Source organism: Drosophila novamexicana, unplaced genomic scaffold, assembly GCF_003285875.2.
Source record: "Drosophila novamexicana strain 15010-1031.04,08,12 unplaced genomic scaffold, DnovRS2.1 tig00004560-arrow-pilon, whole genome shotgun sequence".
NCBI lineage: Eukaryota > Metazoa > Arthropoda > Insecta > Diptera > Drosophilidae > Drosophila > Drosophila novamexicana.
Window position 1 is genome coordinate 1,124,335 of NW_020825054.1, and position 17,317 is coordinate 1,141,651.

Here is a 17,317-nt window from a genome sequence, read left to right on the forward strand (position 1 = left end):
TGATATAATGTAGTAGAAGAATGTTTTTTTTGGGATCTTCAAAACCTTAAACGCTGAAGATCATGGTTGGGAGGGTATCGAACGCGAGAGTCAGCTTACATCCAAGACTTCGCCTCTTCGGAATATATATGCCCTAATGAAAGCTATCACCATTGTATTGGCACTTTAAGTGCTCGTTAAGTTATGCCTGTTTGAGATTTTGTTTCTGCGGAGTATCGGTCTCCAATTTAGATTCTGTAGGGATCCTAAAATAAAATTGTGTATGCAGGTCGAGACATGGCAAAAAGAACCCCCCCACCCGAAAGAGCTAGGGAACAAGAGGATCCCGCCCTGCCATGCTAACTCAACCACGAGGGGCCTCGGTGACTACTTCCCGAATTATTTTGTGAAGATTGGCTGCCAACCGCCGTCACCGTTGCTACCCGATATGTATTGCTAGAGTAGCTTCACCACAGTACTTGCTACACTCTCCAAACACAATTAAAACATCTCATTTACAACATAACGAACATCGGACATCTAGTCTTTGTACTTTTCGTTTATTAATTTCAATAAAAGAGTGCATTCCGTTATTCTAATTGGGCTTGTTCTGTTTATATTTTAACCACGTTAACACCTGCGCCGCGTGACAAACTTCTGAGAACACAAATCGTATACGTAATTTTTAATGCACATTACCACAAAATGTTGGCAATGCAGCGGCTGGAGAAGCAGGCGTCATCTGCCAGGATGTCTCTGTCTTCCTTTTTGAAAGCTTGTGTATGTATGTATTTTTGTGAGTTAGTATGTATGTGCACATCACATAAGTCAATTTTCAAGTGGATGTCCAACATGAATGAATAATGTGCAGTGTGTACACTCACACGAACACCCATACACCCGCTCGCACACTAACACACACTCGTACGCAAATATGCTTACCGTTTTAGGGCGTTCAGCTGTGCCAAGGCACCAACACCAATGAAAACTGGGCTACAAAACAAAAAGAAAAAAAAAAAGGAAAAGGGAAAAGTCAAGTAGAGCAAAGTAAATTTTGCTTGGAGCAGCCAGCAGCCGCAGCATTTTCATGCACAGCAATGTAGCTCAAATTTATGCCGTACCAAAGATGGTGCACACAGGACTACTAGGATATGCATAAAACTATGCTACATTGGCACTAAAACAAACAGCAAAACCGCCGCATGGGGCGTTCCAGCTATGTGCATGCAAATATGTGTGTGTTTGAGTGTGTAGGTGTGTGTGCTACTTTCGGTGACAAGATGTGTCGTCGACGAAGTTGATGTAACATGCCAAGGCGAAGGTAACCATGCCAGGGATGCACTCAATTGGCTAAAACAGGGGTCACGACAGACGAAACACCTTACTTGATTAAGTTCCTTAAATTTATAAACTGGTTTCTCAATTATATTTAAATATTTTTGAAAGCCTTTTCATTGATCTGTGACGCGTAGTAATATATTTACAAATTTGTTTTTAACTTCGATTTTTGTATGTATAATAAGTATTTAGCCAGTTTACTAACAGATGGTATAAGAATCCAATTTAAAATGAAACATTTGAGAAGATTTTTTTTTGACCCCAATGTCGTTAGTATAAAATATATATGAGCTACGTTTTGAATTTATGTACTGGTTCCGTATGCATATACTGAATATTTTGTAATAATAAAAATAAATTTTTTGATTGGGGCTTACATAAATACATATTATATTTCAATGTCATTTATTTTTATTTTAAATAAGAAATTAAATAAAAATAAATAAACAAAATTAAACATTTAAAAGTAATCAATTTAAATTGATTTTGGTTTTCAAAATACTTTAAAATTCTTTCTTTTTTTTAACGCGATTGGAGCCAGACTATCTGATAAAACACAACGAAGCACACACGAAATTCCAATCCTCGTTCTAGCCGAAGCATTTCTGCTGGCTAAGTAAATATTTAAAATATTTGAGTTGCCACTGCCAATGTCGTTGCATGTTGGGAAAGTTTTGCGCCCAAAATTATTAAGATGAGTGGCATAAATTATGAGCGGGTAAGGGGCTGGACTGCTCTGGGCTGGGCACAGGACTCGTAAAAGCCGCTGGCAGGTAATCCATAGAGACAAGCTGCGGCTCTGGGACGGGTTTGATGTTTGATGAGTGAATGACTTACTGCATGACAGTCTGCTCATGTGTGTGTGTGTGTGTGTTTGTGGTTGATCACTTTAGGTATTGAAAGCGGCGGAGTGCATGCCATATACGTAATATGTGTGTATGTTTGAGTATGTCAGTATGGAGGCCAACCGCAGTTAGTTTAATATTTATTTAATTTAATATGCTAATTGGATGTGATCTCTATGTGCGTGTTTCTGTGTGTGTGTGTTTGTGGGCCAACAACTTTACGAGCGAACAATTCATAAATAAATGACAGCCACGAAGTTCTGTCATGTCACCGAATTCAGAATTCAGTTTAAGTTTTAACTCGGCCATTGCGGAGGGTGCATTAAATGCTGGTAGTTGCTGCACTCTTTGAGTTTTATTAATCGTTGGAAAATTTGCCACAAGACGGAAAATGCTGTCAGCAAGAACTTTTTGCCAGCCAACAGCGCGACAAATTGTTTTTGCGATAAAATTAGACAAGTGACACGCGCGCCCTAATCGTGTGGGCTGCAAGTGGGCGTGTCCCACTACAGCACGTGCAACTTAAAAGGCTGCCAGTCAGCCTTCAGCTGCAAAGCAATGTTAATTACATTACGGCTTCCTCATGCCGGCAGAAAATAGTAACTGCGAAAAGCTGGCTGTCAACTTGACCGTTGACCGTTTCAGAAATTGCATTAAAATTGTTGAATATTGTGACTGCAATTCTGTGAGCCCCAGGGTCTCTGCAAAATTATGCATTTGGAAATAAAATTGAATTTGTCAAGCGGCATAAATAAATGGTAAATCAAACGAATTGCAAACTTTCGCCGTCGGCGGGAAATTAAATTGCATGCCAAAAAGAATGTTATGAATTATATGTCCACAAAAATTCGAAAGTCAAAAACTTGAATTCGAATAGTAATAAATCGAAATAAATACCAAATATATAAATAAACACAAAAAATGCAACAAAACTTCAGTGCACATTATAGGGTAAACACTGCGCAGAATGGGTCCCACGATTCTTATGGGTCGTTTGGTAGTCACTTTCATTTTTGCGGTAAATGCCGAGAGGATGTAAAAATCACATAAATATTACTGCGCAGAGTGCTTTATAGATATGAGCGCTATAAAATATGTGCCACTACAAATAGTAAACGCTGAAGAACAATAATATTTGAATACAAATTTTATATACTAAAGTATGAATGCATGTTACATTTGCTTGTCTTTAGAAATACTGTGCGAATATATTTTGAACAATAAAAGATTGTTCTCGATATTCACATAATCATTTATATATACACCTCCATATCGCCTACGTTAGCGAAAAAATGACAAAATTACACATGTAATTACATTTTTTTAGGCTAGGTAACGCCTTTTGCTTTTTCGAGCTATATCCCTTCTTCAAATGAAAATTTGTTGCAGCGCAGAGCCTTCTTCTCTAATGGAAGATTAAGAAGCGATAGAGAAGTTAGTTCCCTGGCAAGCCGCGATATCTACTAAACATTAAAATGGCAATCTTATTATTTACAGTTATATTTTTGATGAGTACACACAAAAACCAATGCATTTTAGAAAAGCTTCCTATATAATATCGGTGGCAATTAATTAATTGACTTGATGTTTTCGAATACAAAATAATAAAAAATGTAGTATTAAAGACATTTTCTCAAGTCATGTGGCACAGCGACCCTTCTCTGAAATAATTTATTTCTTGCGGAATTTTGTTTGACATTCAACATTCAAAACTAATTCAAACACTTACCATTTAACAAAATCTTAAAATTTTTCAATTATCTCATTTTAATTTTTTTAATTCCATTTGTGTATGCAGCGCATTTGGGTTTCCTTAAAACTAAAGAGTGCTATTTTCATTGCATACATGTGTGTGTTTACGCTTCAAATTTTTTTTATCATATTTCTTCATATGTGTGTGCGTGCGTGTGTGTGTGTGTATCTCTGTGCGTTACTTTGTATATGCACATGTGAAGCACAAATAATATGAATTTAAATTGAAGCTAAGAAATGGAAATAAAAAGCGCTGCTGCTCGCTGAACTGTGAAAAGTAGACGGGAAGTAGCAAAAATGACGCACATATGTGCCAAGCTGACAAAAGTCAACCAGGGAGTCAGTCAGGGAGTCAGTCAGGGAGTCAGTTAGTGGGGCAGTCAAAGTGGGTTGAGTGGGACCCGCGTAGCATATTTAACTTGTCAACTTGACAGGGGAGTGGGAACTGAGTTCGCAACACAGAACACGGAACACGACACGGCGCGGAATGAATGACTGAACGAATGAATGAATGAATGAATTGAGCGAGTGTGTGCGATAAGTGATTGTTGCTAGTGGCAAATGTATGCAAAATATATGTGCACAAAGCGTGGATACGCGTATTCGTACTAGTATTCCCCATCGCCATTGCAATCGCATTCGTACTCGTACTCGTATTTTTTAAACTTACTTGTTGAGCTCAGTCATAGTCTTTGCTTGAACAATTTGTGCTTTGTTGTTGCCTCACAATTGCTGATACATAAGAAATTGCGATTGCTGCTCGCAAACTGACATTGACAGGCAACGGCTGCTGGCATGGCAAAATAGTTATTGGGTGGCAGGCTGCCTGCCACAGTTCACCTCGGCCTGCCTCAGCTTGCCACGCGCTGCGCATCAATTTGAACGACATTCATAGAAAAGGACGAAAAGAAATTGTGACATTTGTATAGAAAAAGTTTTGCAGTTCTAGCAAATAGTTGTGCAGATATTTTTTGATTGCTGCATACTTTAAGGGGTCGCCTCTGGGGCAACCGTCAACAAAGAGAAGCAATGCAAATGCAAAAACACTGAACACTTGCCTCCAGTTCTCTGCGGATACTAAATATGTGCTTTGAAGCAGTCGTTCCACTTCAAATCATTAGGCACAGAGCTGAACTGGCGTAGATTTCGTAATTCGAAAGAATTTTTATAATACTAACATAAGCAAGTATAATGCGAAAAGTTGTATCAGTATATCAAATCAGTGTATCAATCAGTGTATCAAATATTTTTCCGTTTATCATTTCTTTTGCTACAAAGTATTTGAAATTGTATTTTTCATAAGAAAATATATATTTGGAAATCAAAACTTATTTTCCAGCTTTAGAGCGAACCCTCAAAGGTGATATATGTAAATTTAATTATAGCTAATTTAAAAAAAAAATTAATAAAAAATATTAGATTTTACTTAAGATCTTAGAATACCTAAGGTTGGGTTACACATTTTAATAAACTGCGACATTTCAATGCTTTTATTTGACTTGTTGAGACACTGTCAAAGTTGGGTCTGTGCTGTACGGGTTTTTTACAATCTTTGGCTTTTCCAGTAGCCGTGCTAGCTATTTCCTCATGAGTTGGTTTCGTTGGTTGCGCATTTTCATAAAGGTTAATTTTGCATTTATGATGTGAGGGGCAACGCATAGCCATCCGCATGCCAGCCAGGCAAATACTTTGAATATGCGCAGCTTGAAGCCAGTTGGGGCTGCCAGCAATTTTACAAAGTCTTGCAACATTTTGTTACCACAGCAAGGAGAGTGTTGTAGCCCTTTAAAGTGGTTGATTTCATCAGCTAAATGTACGTGTAATGAAACTGTATTTCTTATGTAATGCAATTATCTGGCTACTTTGGAAATTTGCTAGTGTATGCAAAGTTCGGCGAGCTGCAGATAATAATTTATTTTTGCTTTACTGAAAGCCTCTCTGGCATGCAATAGAGCACGTCAGCTGCTAACACGAAGCCAAAAACCACAGATGCATTTTAGCATATTGCTTGGCGGCTTTGGGCCAACATTATTTTCATTTTTTATTATTAATTTCTTTAAAACATACTTTAAACTAGGGCTTGCTTAATGCAGGCGTTACATGTCATTATATAGTGTTAACCATTTTGGATTGCATTATTGAATTTAATTCTTCTTCTCAGTTAGATTGTAGATTTGCTTGGCAACATCCGACAGCTGCACATCGATTGCCTTGGTGTCATCGTACAAGGAAGGTGCCTCGCCCAGTATGACAAATGTTCCCACCAGCGAGGCAATCATGAATAGCCAGAGAAACAGGCGATCCATGACCATGGCAACAAAGCCCCAATCCTGATCTTCCTGTTATTAAATAAACCAAATATAATTTTTACAAATATGCACATTTAAATAAAATTTTAATGATGGTTAAACAACAAGAAAATGTATAAAAATTGGTTTTCAGATTAAGAAAAAGAATTGGGCGCATTAATTGCACAAAGGTTCGTATGCACAATGTTGGCTAACTACAGTACGCTTTAAGCCCACACTTTGAGTGATTGCTTTCATTAAGCACTGACGCTTAATCTGCTTATGCCCAACGCCAGTTGGTTATCAATCAAAATGAAACTTCCAATAACAAAGCAAAACCAACGTAACCAACAACCAGTAAAGCAAATACAAAAAAAAAAACCTGAAAACAAGCGCCAGAAATGGAGAACAAAGAGTTGGGCGTTGGATTTGATTGAATCGATGGATGGAGTCTTTGCCAGCCAATTGCCAGTCAATTGAACAAAAGCAATTAAAACTGGATTTCGTGTGGTCTTAAAGTGCAACTACGGCAAAGCTTAAATAAGTCGACACAAAGTACAGATAAAAAGAGAGCTAGAGAAAGACTTGCTGTCTGACGGTCTGCCTAGAGTTATAGTCAAAGGGTTGCGCAGATCGGATATCGATAGGCATTGCAAATGGCAAGAACGGACGTGCAAAGCGATTTCTGTGGTTTTTTGGCTATGGTCAAGCCATATGCAGCTCAAGTTGCCGCTACTGTTACAGCTCCAGCTATAGCACCAACACCATTGTCGTCCCTGCCACCGTTGTTGTTGCTGTCGTTGTCGCTGTCACTGTCGGTGTTGGTGTTGGTGTTGGTGTCGTTGTCGTCATCCTCCGGCCAAACGGAATTTTCAATTAAAAATTCAATCAGCTGCAGCAGAACTTACCGCATTAAACTCGTCCTGCCGTTGCATGTGGTGCTGTATGAACATGACGTTATGTATGGCCTTCTCCAGCTCAAACGGATACTTTTTGCGTGCCGCCACATCGCTCATGGAGTCATCCAGGCCGGAAAGCACCGATGGTAGCCCGTTGTACCCGCTCAGTGTGCTCAGGCCACCGCCCAAAGCACCCACCAAGCCACTGAATCTGCAAGAGAAGGTTAATACCCGACTATATAACGAAACACGAACGTGCGCCGGCCTACACCTATGTTTGTGAAATTTTAAGGGAAAACTCAAAACGGAAATGAACATATCTTTTATCCAAGTCTTATCAGAATTACACATAAATTCTTTTGCTTTATCGACCCGCGCTTCAATTTATAAAATAAATATAAATATTATATAAAATGTCTTTCAATTGTAACTTACATTATTATTATTTTAAAATTTTCAATATATTCAATTTCACTTCTTTGGTTTTCTTTATATTTAAGTTTATAACTGCTACAATCTTTTGTCTACTTGTCATTCCCATGCTTACTGCTCAGACCAAAGAGGATATCTTCGACACTATAGGATCTGTACTAGAGCTGGGCACGAGAAATAAAATTCGATTCCGCACCGCCCGATCCGCTCCGACCCGTAACACGCATTTGTTATTCTGTCCCATCACGAAGTTACTTAAATGTATTCCGCCTGTCCTGATCCGTAACTCTTAGTCTATATTTAATCCCACTACTGAATGTTACCTTTGGTATAATTTCTGGGGCCACCCTCGTAGATGAGAACTTACCTATTGGTCGCCGTGGTAACATGCATGCCATTGCAGCCGCCGACGCCTACGCGTCCCTGCATGCGGCGTATTGAATCGGGACTCGAACCGCCAGAGTTCATTTGCATTTCATCCATGAGGGCCTGGCCGAACTTTGTTTTGCTAAACTTTAAGCCGTAGTTGATCTTATTCGCGGCCAAATCACGCAACAAATCCTTGGGCACACGCATTAACAGCAACTTGGGCAGCCGCTTGATGAAGAAGGAGCGTATCCACGGTCGCATCTTGTGTGTGCTGGGCTTACGATAATGTATATTGAGTATAATGATTGTTATTACAACGCTCAGCCCGACCAGCAACATGGTAAAGAGCAGATATTTGCCCAGCAGCGGCAAAGCCAGCGAAGTTGATGGTATAATTTCCGATATGAGCAGGAAGAACATAGTTTGCGAGAGCAAAATGCTAATGCAAAGCGCAATCTTCTCGCCAGAGTCGGCGGGCAGATAAAAGACCAGCACCGACAGGTAGGATATGCCCACGCAGGGTATGATGAGGTTAACCGTGTAGAAGAGTGTCTTTCGTCGCAGCGTTATATTGAAGAATATGTCTGAACATTCAACAAGAGCCAGCGAGTGCAGCAAGAAACAAAAGTGGAGAGAGAGAGAAAAAGAGGGAGAGAGAGAGAGGGAGAGAGAGAGAGACAAGGAGCATGGATTTGGGTATGGGTTGGGGGTTTGCATAGTGAGTTTGGGTAGAGCTTTCGCGTGGGCGTGCCAGCGAGCAAAGTAAGAGCTTTAAACTCTACGAAACTCACCTGGATACGGCTCGGCACAGCAGGGATAATATTTCTCATGGCGTTCAGCAGGTACGCCCAATATATCCCATTCGACACTTGGATAATACTCGCGCAAATCAATGCCAATCTCAACTTTATTGTCCTTATCGTTCTTCTGGTTGATGTGCTTTAAATCGATCTGCAAAACGAACGGCATTGAAGGAGTCATAAAATGCATAAAGCTTAAAGGAACTTTAAGCCGGCGGGCGTGACGCTCATCGGCCTCGTCCAAGTCATTCTCTTGCCGTCACCGTCACCATCGCCATCCGCATCACTGACATCGTTGTAGTCGCCTGCCGGCGACATCTTTGCCTCCGCCTTGAGCAGCTTCCAGTTGATGCTCAAGTGCAGTCGTTAAAAGAGTGGCAAATTTAAATGCGTTGACAATGACTAAGTCGCACAGTGGGGAATATATTATTAACACCACTTCAAAATTAGTTAAGTTATAGTCGGCCTCGATGACAACAGAATAAATAATATCTTCTAAGAAATTGGTGGTGTGTATGGCTAGACTCTGCGCTAAGAATGTCAACCATCTGTTGTAATTAGAAAACCACCTTCTGATTAACTTTACTGACAAAATTTGCGAAATGTTTAGATTAAAAACGCTTCATCCCTTAGGCCAACCCTTCAAACGGACCGAAATCTAATTAAGTTTACTTTATGTCCTCCAGTTATTTTGCCCGGTCAACCCATTCTAATAATGCGTTACATTAATATAATTAAAGTTTTTCTCCTTCATGTTCGTCGACCATTCTCTCCTCTATCATTTAGTTTATATTTTTCATTTTTTTTCATCATATATTGTTTCTACTATTAATAAGTAATGATTTTATGGTAGCTTATTTGCTGTTATATTTTCAATAATAAGGCCACTGTGCGACGTCCGGTCAGCGGAACCGGAAACGGGAATGGTTTCTAGGGGAGTCGCACTTTGCTTTAATTTATGGCCGCGCATTTTTATGACAGCGGCACACACACAGTCTATCCCTGCCAGTGGGATTGGGGTGTGCGTAACGGTAACGGTTAGACAAGTTTCAATTACACTTTTACAATTTCTCACATTTTAATCTGCTGCGCAGCCGACGCCCTTTCGATGTTCGCCCGGCATCTTAGGCTTGTAAGCGAACGTTCTACGCTAATATAATGGTCGGCCATAAATCCTATGCCACGCCCCATTACGCAAGCACTGAGATATATATATATATAAATGTATGGGGTAGATATACCTGATCGCCATCGTAGGTCCAGGAGCCGAACTTCATGAAGCACGTCTGCTGATCGAAGGGAAAGTAGCGCACATCGATTTCACAGGACGATTTGAAAATTGCCGGCGGTGTCCAGACTACCTTGCCCGTGTAGTGTAGAATGGCCTTTGTCATGGTGGTCACCACGTATTCGCCATCGGCGCTGCGACAGATTGAACGCCAGGTTGTTGTCAAAAAAATAGCTTTATCTTTGACTGAGTGGACTCACTTGTTATATAGCACAATGTCGGGCAGCCAAATGTGCTCGGAGGGCACATAGAGCTCGGTGACGCCACCATATTCGGATGGATCCCATTTAAATTTATGATCCTGCCATTCATGCTCCAGCCACACATTGGTTGTTAGTATTTGATCTTTGAGATTCTGTGTGCGAGTGAAAATTAAAGCCGCCGTTTTACTAGATAAAAAACTGCACACAGGATGCCCATGCATCAAGCGGGATTTGCATTTTTTTCAACTCCTCGCAGCCGCAGGAACAGGCATCAGCATCAGCAGCTGCTACTGCGGCTGCCGCTGTTCTTCCTACATCATTTGCACTGCAACTACAACGACTATGTGTCCCTGGGTCTGTCTGTTTGTTTGGCTGGATGTCTGCTTGCGGGCCAACTCTACTTTCCCTGACGCCACCAAACATGCATCCTCTGCCCTGCCGCTAATGTGCTTTTTGCTGTCAGCTTAGGGTTTTTGGATTTTTGGCTTGTTTTATTACCTTTTAAGCCTCGTGGTAGCGGCACTTTGTGGTGCTCCTCTCCTCCTCCACTAGCCTAGCAAAATATTCTGCAGTAATTGCAGTGTGTGTGTGCCTTACCCCCTCCGACGGCACAGGACATTTGACAAATGCACCGCCATGAACTTAAAGTTTGCGTGCCCTAAACTACGTAATAGTTTATTTTTCCTAAAAACAATATATTTGTGCTTAAATGTTTAATAAATTGAGTGCGAGGAAATTAAGAAATGTGCATAATATCATCAAGGAATAAGTTTTCTATGCATGGTGAATATTTTATACGCCGCATTATTCTTGTAAGCACTTCAACTTATTTGAAGAGTTTCATTGAAATTATTAAATTCGTTGTCTTTTATTGTTTGATATGGAATCAATCAAAGACCAAACTGGTAAACTAGGATTTAAAATGGAACATCGAGCATTGGTATACTTTATTTTTTTTTCAAGCGCAGTTTTTTTTTTATTTCTCCTGTATTTGGCGTAAGTTTTTCACAAATGTTTTGAATTTCCGTTAGGGATTAGTTGCAGCGGACTACTTGAAACAATTTCAAGAATTCTAAAGTAAAAATTGACTTTTGTTTAAATTAAATGTTAAATTAAAAGAAAATTTTCTTTTTTAGAAATTAAAGCAGTTTTGGGCGAGCACACATTTTTGCTTATATTGAAATTCAGTGAAAAGCCTTTTAACGGGCACTTTCGTTAGACAGATATTTTCTCTTATCATACTCAAAGTCCTCTATTGGGTGGCCTAAATTTACCGACGGTCACAGACCGCCTTAAGGGGAGATTTCACTGCATGCGCTATTGCGTTATAACTATTCTTACTGAGCTAAATAATTTGCAAATTAGAATTAAATCAATTAAGTAAAAGCTTCATACAAAATTCGAACTCTCCCTAACTTAAGACATTTTCAATATAGAAGATGTAATATACCACGCGTTAAATCGGTTTTTTTTCTGTCTTGAGTTATACCTTGAACACATTGAAAGCTATAATGGTTCTCTGCAAATGTATGTAATAGGCAGAAGGGAGCAGCCCCATAAAGTATATGTATTCTTGTTTAGCATAAATAGTCAAGTCAAGTATCTTTAATTTTATGGCCGACGCCACCGCTGTTCCCCATTACGAAAAATGAAATAAACTAATCAACTGAAACTACACACCAATTTGGTTTTTGATGCTGCTGTCTTTATAAGAATATTCTAAGCATAATAAGATCTACTGCTGAGTAGTAAAGAAAACATGTGATTATATTGGTCAGCCACGTGGCAGCAAAAGCGCACATACTTTCAAACGCTTTACTCAGTGTATATGCTGTTACTCTACTTCAGTTTTTTTTTTATACCCTTGCAGAGGGGATTATAATTTTGTCGTGAAATGTGTAACGCATAGAAGGAGACATCTCCGACCCCATAAAGTATATATATTCTTGATCAGCATCAACAGCCGAATCGATAGAGCCATGTCCGTCTGTCCGTCTGTCTCTTTCTATGTAAACTTGTCTCTCAGTTTTAAAGCTATCTTTATGAACTTTGCAGAAGTCCCTCTTTCTGTTGCACGCAGCTCATATGTGAAAACCAGCTGGATCGGACCACTATATAATATAGCTGCCATAGGAACGATCAGTCGAAAATTAAGTTGTTGTATGAAAAAACATTTTGTTTATCAAGATATCTTGACCAAACTCGGCACTTATTAGTTTTACTTTACTCCTAATATATATGCAAGATCCTATTAAGATCGGACCACTATATCATATAGCTGCCATAGGAACGATCGGTCGAAAATTAAATTGTATGAAAAAACATTTTGTTTATCAAGATATCTTACCCAAACTCGGCAATAACTATTTTCCCTGTGCTTCTTGGATACGGGCAAAGCACTATAAGCATTATGAAATTATGAAATGAAAGGGTATTAGATCTTCGGAGTGCCAAAGATAGCCTTTCTTTCTCGTTTTTTTTTTTTTTTTAATTCTGAATCCTTGGTATGTCTGCAGTTTGTCGTTTATGGGTAGTTGCGAGCTCGGCAACGGCAGGAGGAGGCCAGGCTTTATTTTTCTGAAAATGTAAATGTATGTCCCTTTAACTACCTACTAAAGGCAAAAGAGCGCGTTTGAGAGCTGCATTTGGTGTTGGAAGAAGAAGTTTCAGGGTATCCCCTAGTCGAGCACTTCTTACTTGTTTTATTTTGTTTACGATCAAAAGTTATTGCAACTGTTTGGCTGTTTACATTTTGAGCCCAACTCGATAAAATGGCGCTGGCAAATGTAGCGCAACGTTGCCCGAGTGCTCCATTGAAGCGCTTAATTAAAAAATAGCCATGCCAGAGCCAGAGCCGGGCACTCAGCTCGCTTTGGCTGTGTACTAATGTGTGGCCCGTCCAAGTTTGGCAATTGCATTAATTATTATGAGAGTGCTGTGGGGCCTGCCACACATCATTGACTTACCAAATCGATGAGCTGCGAGAGGCGCAGACCCAGCTTGACCAGCACCGTGTCCGTGTTATTGCTGACGGGTCGTATGAGGCGATTGTAGTTGCTCAGCAGATCATCGTAGAGACGCTTCGCGTCCGGATTGGCCTGCACCGTTTCACAGAAAAGCAACAGAAAGGCCAGCAGCAGGCAGAGTAGCTTGCAGTGCCGCCAAATGTCCAGCAGCAGCGCTAGACGTGGCCGAGCCCAGCGCCACATGACGTCACAGCTGCCTTAGTTGCCTTGAAGGCGCTTTGGCCGGTGTTTTATTGATACTAAAACACGCGCACAGGTTTTTGTTTACCTTTCGGCTGCCTGGCGTGCGTGACGTAGTTGGAAGAGAATTGTATTTTTAGTACTTGCGTGGAACTAAAACTGGCATGCAATAAGTCTACACTCGACGGACAGCTGCGCACCGCCAGCGCCAACTCAGTCGAGGCGCACTCTCGCGCAGGATGTGGCAGAGACAGCGATGTCAGCGTTGGCAGCGGCAGCGGCAGCAGCTGAGCAGTTGAGTTGGAGCAGGGCCGTTGTTGTTCTTAGAGCTGAGTTGCAGGCATGCAGCTGATTTTGTTTGCAGGCCGATTGATTAAGTATAGTTTTTTTTTGGGACAACGCAGCAATTTTTATAATTCAAACATTTTTAAAAATTAATAAAATAAGCTCAATAATTATCAATTGTTTTATGCACAGCCATTAATTAATAAAATTGAAAGGTTTTTTTTAATTTTCACTTGTGGCTTGACAGTTTGACGTAGTTCGCTCCGTGCTGTCCTGCATAGATATTCACAGGATTCGTACTGATGTGCGTTTTGTTTTTGTAGCCATTCGTGGCCCTCTCAACGAAACAGCAGCAGTGGCTGCGACGCCAGCCTCCGTTGTGGCGCTGCTTTGTAGCTTTGTCGCCGGCATCGCGCAGATGCTGCGCAGCGCCTGCGCCCTGGGGATCACCCTGTTTTTGAGTGCGTCTGGCGGAGGTCCCGGCCGTGTGCTGGCTGGGCTTTCGTATGAGTTTACCCATATTGTTGCCTAAGCCAAGCCCTAGTGTGTCAATCCCTCTCTCTTCCTCTCGCTCTTTCTCTTCCCCTCCACCACTCCACATCTTTCTCTCTTTCTCTCTCTCTCTCTCTGTTTCGGTATCTCCCACTCTTTCTGGTAACGCTCTTCAGTTGTTAATCCAGCGACTCCATTACAACTTCAATTGCTCTGTTTGGACTCTGCCGTTTTGGAACGAGCCACAGCCCAAAAAAAGTTGTCCCTGCATGTACTCCAAACAAAACTTTGGGTATTCGGAAAGAGCACAGACACAGACAGCACACCCACACACATTCCAGCGCAAACACATATATACGCATACAAACCACTCATACGCCCAGTTACCTCGCATTCTGTTTAACCAAAAAACCAAATTTCTCGTAATTGTCAACACTCGTTAAAATGCACGTTAACATGTAGCTAGAGCAGATCTCAAAAACACGCATACCCAAACACCCACACATACTAACACACACAAACACATTTCAACTGCATTTTGCATGTTTACCGTTGCAATGTTGGCAATGCTCAGATTTTGGATTTTGGTTTGTCGTTCGGTTGCCCATGTTCGCATATGTGTCATATTGTGATTTTGAATTGTTTCTGCGGCTTCATTTTGCCACAGCAATAGCAACTTGCACATCTTGCACACATTGCTAACCGCTCTCTGTTCAGTAATATGTTCCGACTGATGACAGCAACAGCAACATCAACTAGAACATCAACAGCAATGGCAACAACCACAGGCCACAGGACACTCTATGTTGACGCCTGTGCCTTGAGAATTGCAACCAGGATTTGCTGCTTTCTGCACAAACTTGATTAATATTAAGGTATTGGAACTCTTGCTTGTTGATTGTTAATATGCAGCAGAAATTGCAATTAATTCTATATAGAACATTCGTATTATTGCTAATCTAAATTACTAATAATCGCTGTAAAGAGAGTTGCTTTAAACTGTATAATTTTACAATTTTAAACACAAGAAATTTCACGAAAAAATATGCAGAAAGTTTATATCCTTTGAAAATAGGGATATTAAAATATTTCTTACATTAAGCAAATTATCAATACATATTATATATTTAAAATATGTGGTATTGCTAAAATCTATTCAAGAAATTCAGTTAATTATCATCATAGGCTTTTTATTTGAATTAAATAATAAATGTGATCCATATTTGAATGAATCGAACTCGTACCTCTTATTTTACCTGGGTTTTATCGTCCTTTAGGGAGAGCCAATTGAAATTGCTTGGGTGTTTAATAATGGTGGGAAATAATGCTTGAAGTTTTTAATGTACAGCTATCTATAGAGAAAAATAACCCTAAATATTTACACACTTTTTATTTTTAATATCCAGAATTTCGATTATCAATTTTGCAACACCCATTTAAATGTGTATCCTTTGACCCCTTGCTTGGTATTGTTGCTGCCGTCGCTTTTGTCGATGCTGTTTTTTATTGTAGTTATTGTTAGTGCACAGTGCGGCCCGAAAATGCCTTAATGATACGTGAACTTTGTCATTGGGGCTGGCATCAAGCCGCGTGTGTTTTATGGCTAACGGTCAATGGACGTCGTTTGCTTTTTAGCTGCTTTCGGAGCATAAGCAGAAATTCTTGGTCACATCAGCAATTTTCCTTAGCTTACCAAGAAGGAACAAGAATCAATTTAATGAGCCAAATTTGCGCCTGCTGCTGTTTTGTGACTGTTAACTTTAATCTGGTCTAAAAGCTGCTTTATTACAGTTCTATATTTTTGTTGCTACCCTTTTTTGAGCCGCCTTTAAAAACTGATGCATTCTTGATTTGAAGTTTTTTCTTCGCTTTTGGTTTTTCATTAGCCATCTATCTGTGTAGTGGATATGCTGCTCTAAATGATCCATAGATGCGCATAGTTTATTGCTGCCAATATAACAAAGCAATCAATTGTACAACAACAATGCGAACCCTGTGGCACAATAACAAACCACAAATTTGCCTGTTTGCAACTCGAACTTTGATTTTGCGTTTTTTTTTTTCTATTATTTTTCTCAGTTGGGTTTTTCACAATAGGAACATCAACAAGAGCAACGAGATAGAAAGGCTATCTTTGGCACGCCGAAGATCTAATACCCTTCTAGACCCAACCTTTTCATAATGCTCATAATGCTTTGCCCGTATCTAAGAAGCACAGGAAAAATAGTTAATGCCGAGTTTGGTCAAGACATCTTGATAAACAAAAAGTTTTTTAATCAAAAACCTAATTTTCATCCGATCGTCCCTTCGGCGCATATATATGCTATAGTAGTCGGATGTAAATAAGAGATTGCAAAAATGAAGGGAGCATAGTGAAATCTTTAAATGCCGTGCTTAATTTAAATATCTTGAATGACAAAAAAGTTGTTCATACAATAACTTAATTTTCGACCGATCTTATGGCAGCTATATGATATAATGGTCCGATCTTAATAGGATTTTGCATGTAAATGAGGAGTATAGTAAAACTATACATAGTAAATTTAGAGTTTGGTCAAGATATCTTGATAAACAAAAATGTTTTTATACAACTTAATTTTCGACTGATCGTTCCTACGGCAGCTATATGATATAGTTGGCCGATCCAGCTGGTTTTGACATTTGTGCTGCGTGCAACAGAAATAGGGACTTCTGCAAAGTTCATAAAGATAGCTTTGAAACTGAGAGACTAGTTTACTTAGAAACAGACAGACGGACAGTCGGACATGGCTATATCGACTCGGCTGTTGATACTACCCTCTGCAAGGGTATAAAAAGAATATAAGAAACAAAACATTTGTTTTGTGCAGTCGCGACCGATAAGTCAACAAAAACAAATTGAAGTTGAGCACACCGAAGAGTTGATCGACTATTAAATACCCATCAAGAGAGGTACTTATTTGTGAATAATCAATAGGAAAAAGAAAATAATATATATTGACGGCCTTCGTAATCGATAATACGTTTTCCGACGGCATTAGTAAGTAGCATATAACACGTTTATTCACAATATACATAAATATCTACTTGAGTACTGATATTTGCATATTCTTAAGAGTAAACAGATAGAAAGTTCAATTAGAATATAAATCTGTTTTATGT

The 17,317-nt window shown here is 39.7% G+C and overlaps 1 protein-coding gene across 1 annotated transcript; it reads right to left on the reverse strand.

The window, feature by feature from the left end:
* Nucleotides 1–5,944: 5,944 nt before the first annotated feature.
* Nucleotides 5,945–13,951, reverse strand: LOC115770675 (acetylcholine receptor subunit alpha-like 2). The gene is made up of 7 exons (XM_030716057.1): nt 13,160–13,951; nt 10,191–10,345; nt 9,944–10,124; nt 8,694–8,853; nt 7,901–8,486; nt 7,111–7,312; nt 5,945–6,253 (listed from the first exon to the last, which is right to left on the reverse strand). Exons 1-7 carry the CDS (start codon nt 13,400–13,402, stop codon nt 6,059–6,061), a joined length of 1,722 nt encoding a protein of 573 aa, XP_030571917.1. The 5' UTR covers nt 13,403–13,951; the 3' UTR covers nt 5,945–6,058.
* Nucleotides 13,952–17,317: the final 3,366 nt, after the last annotated feature.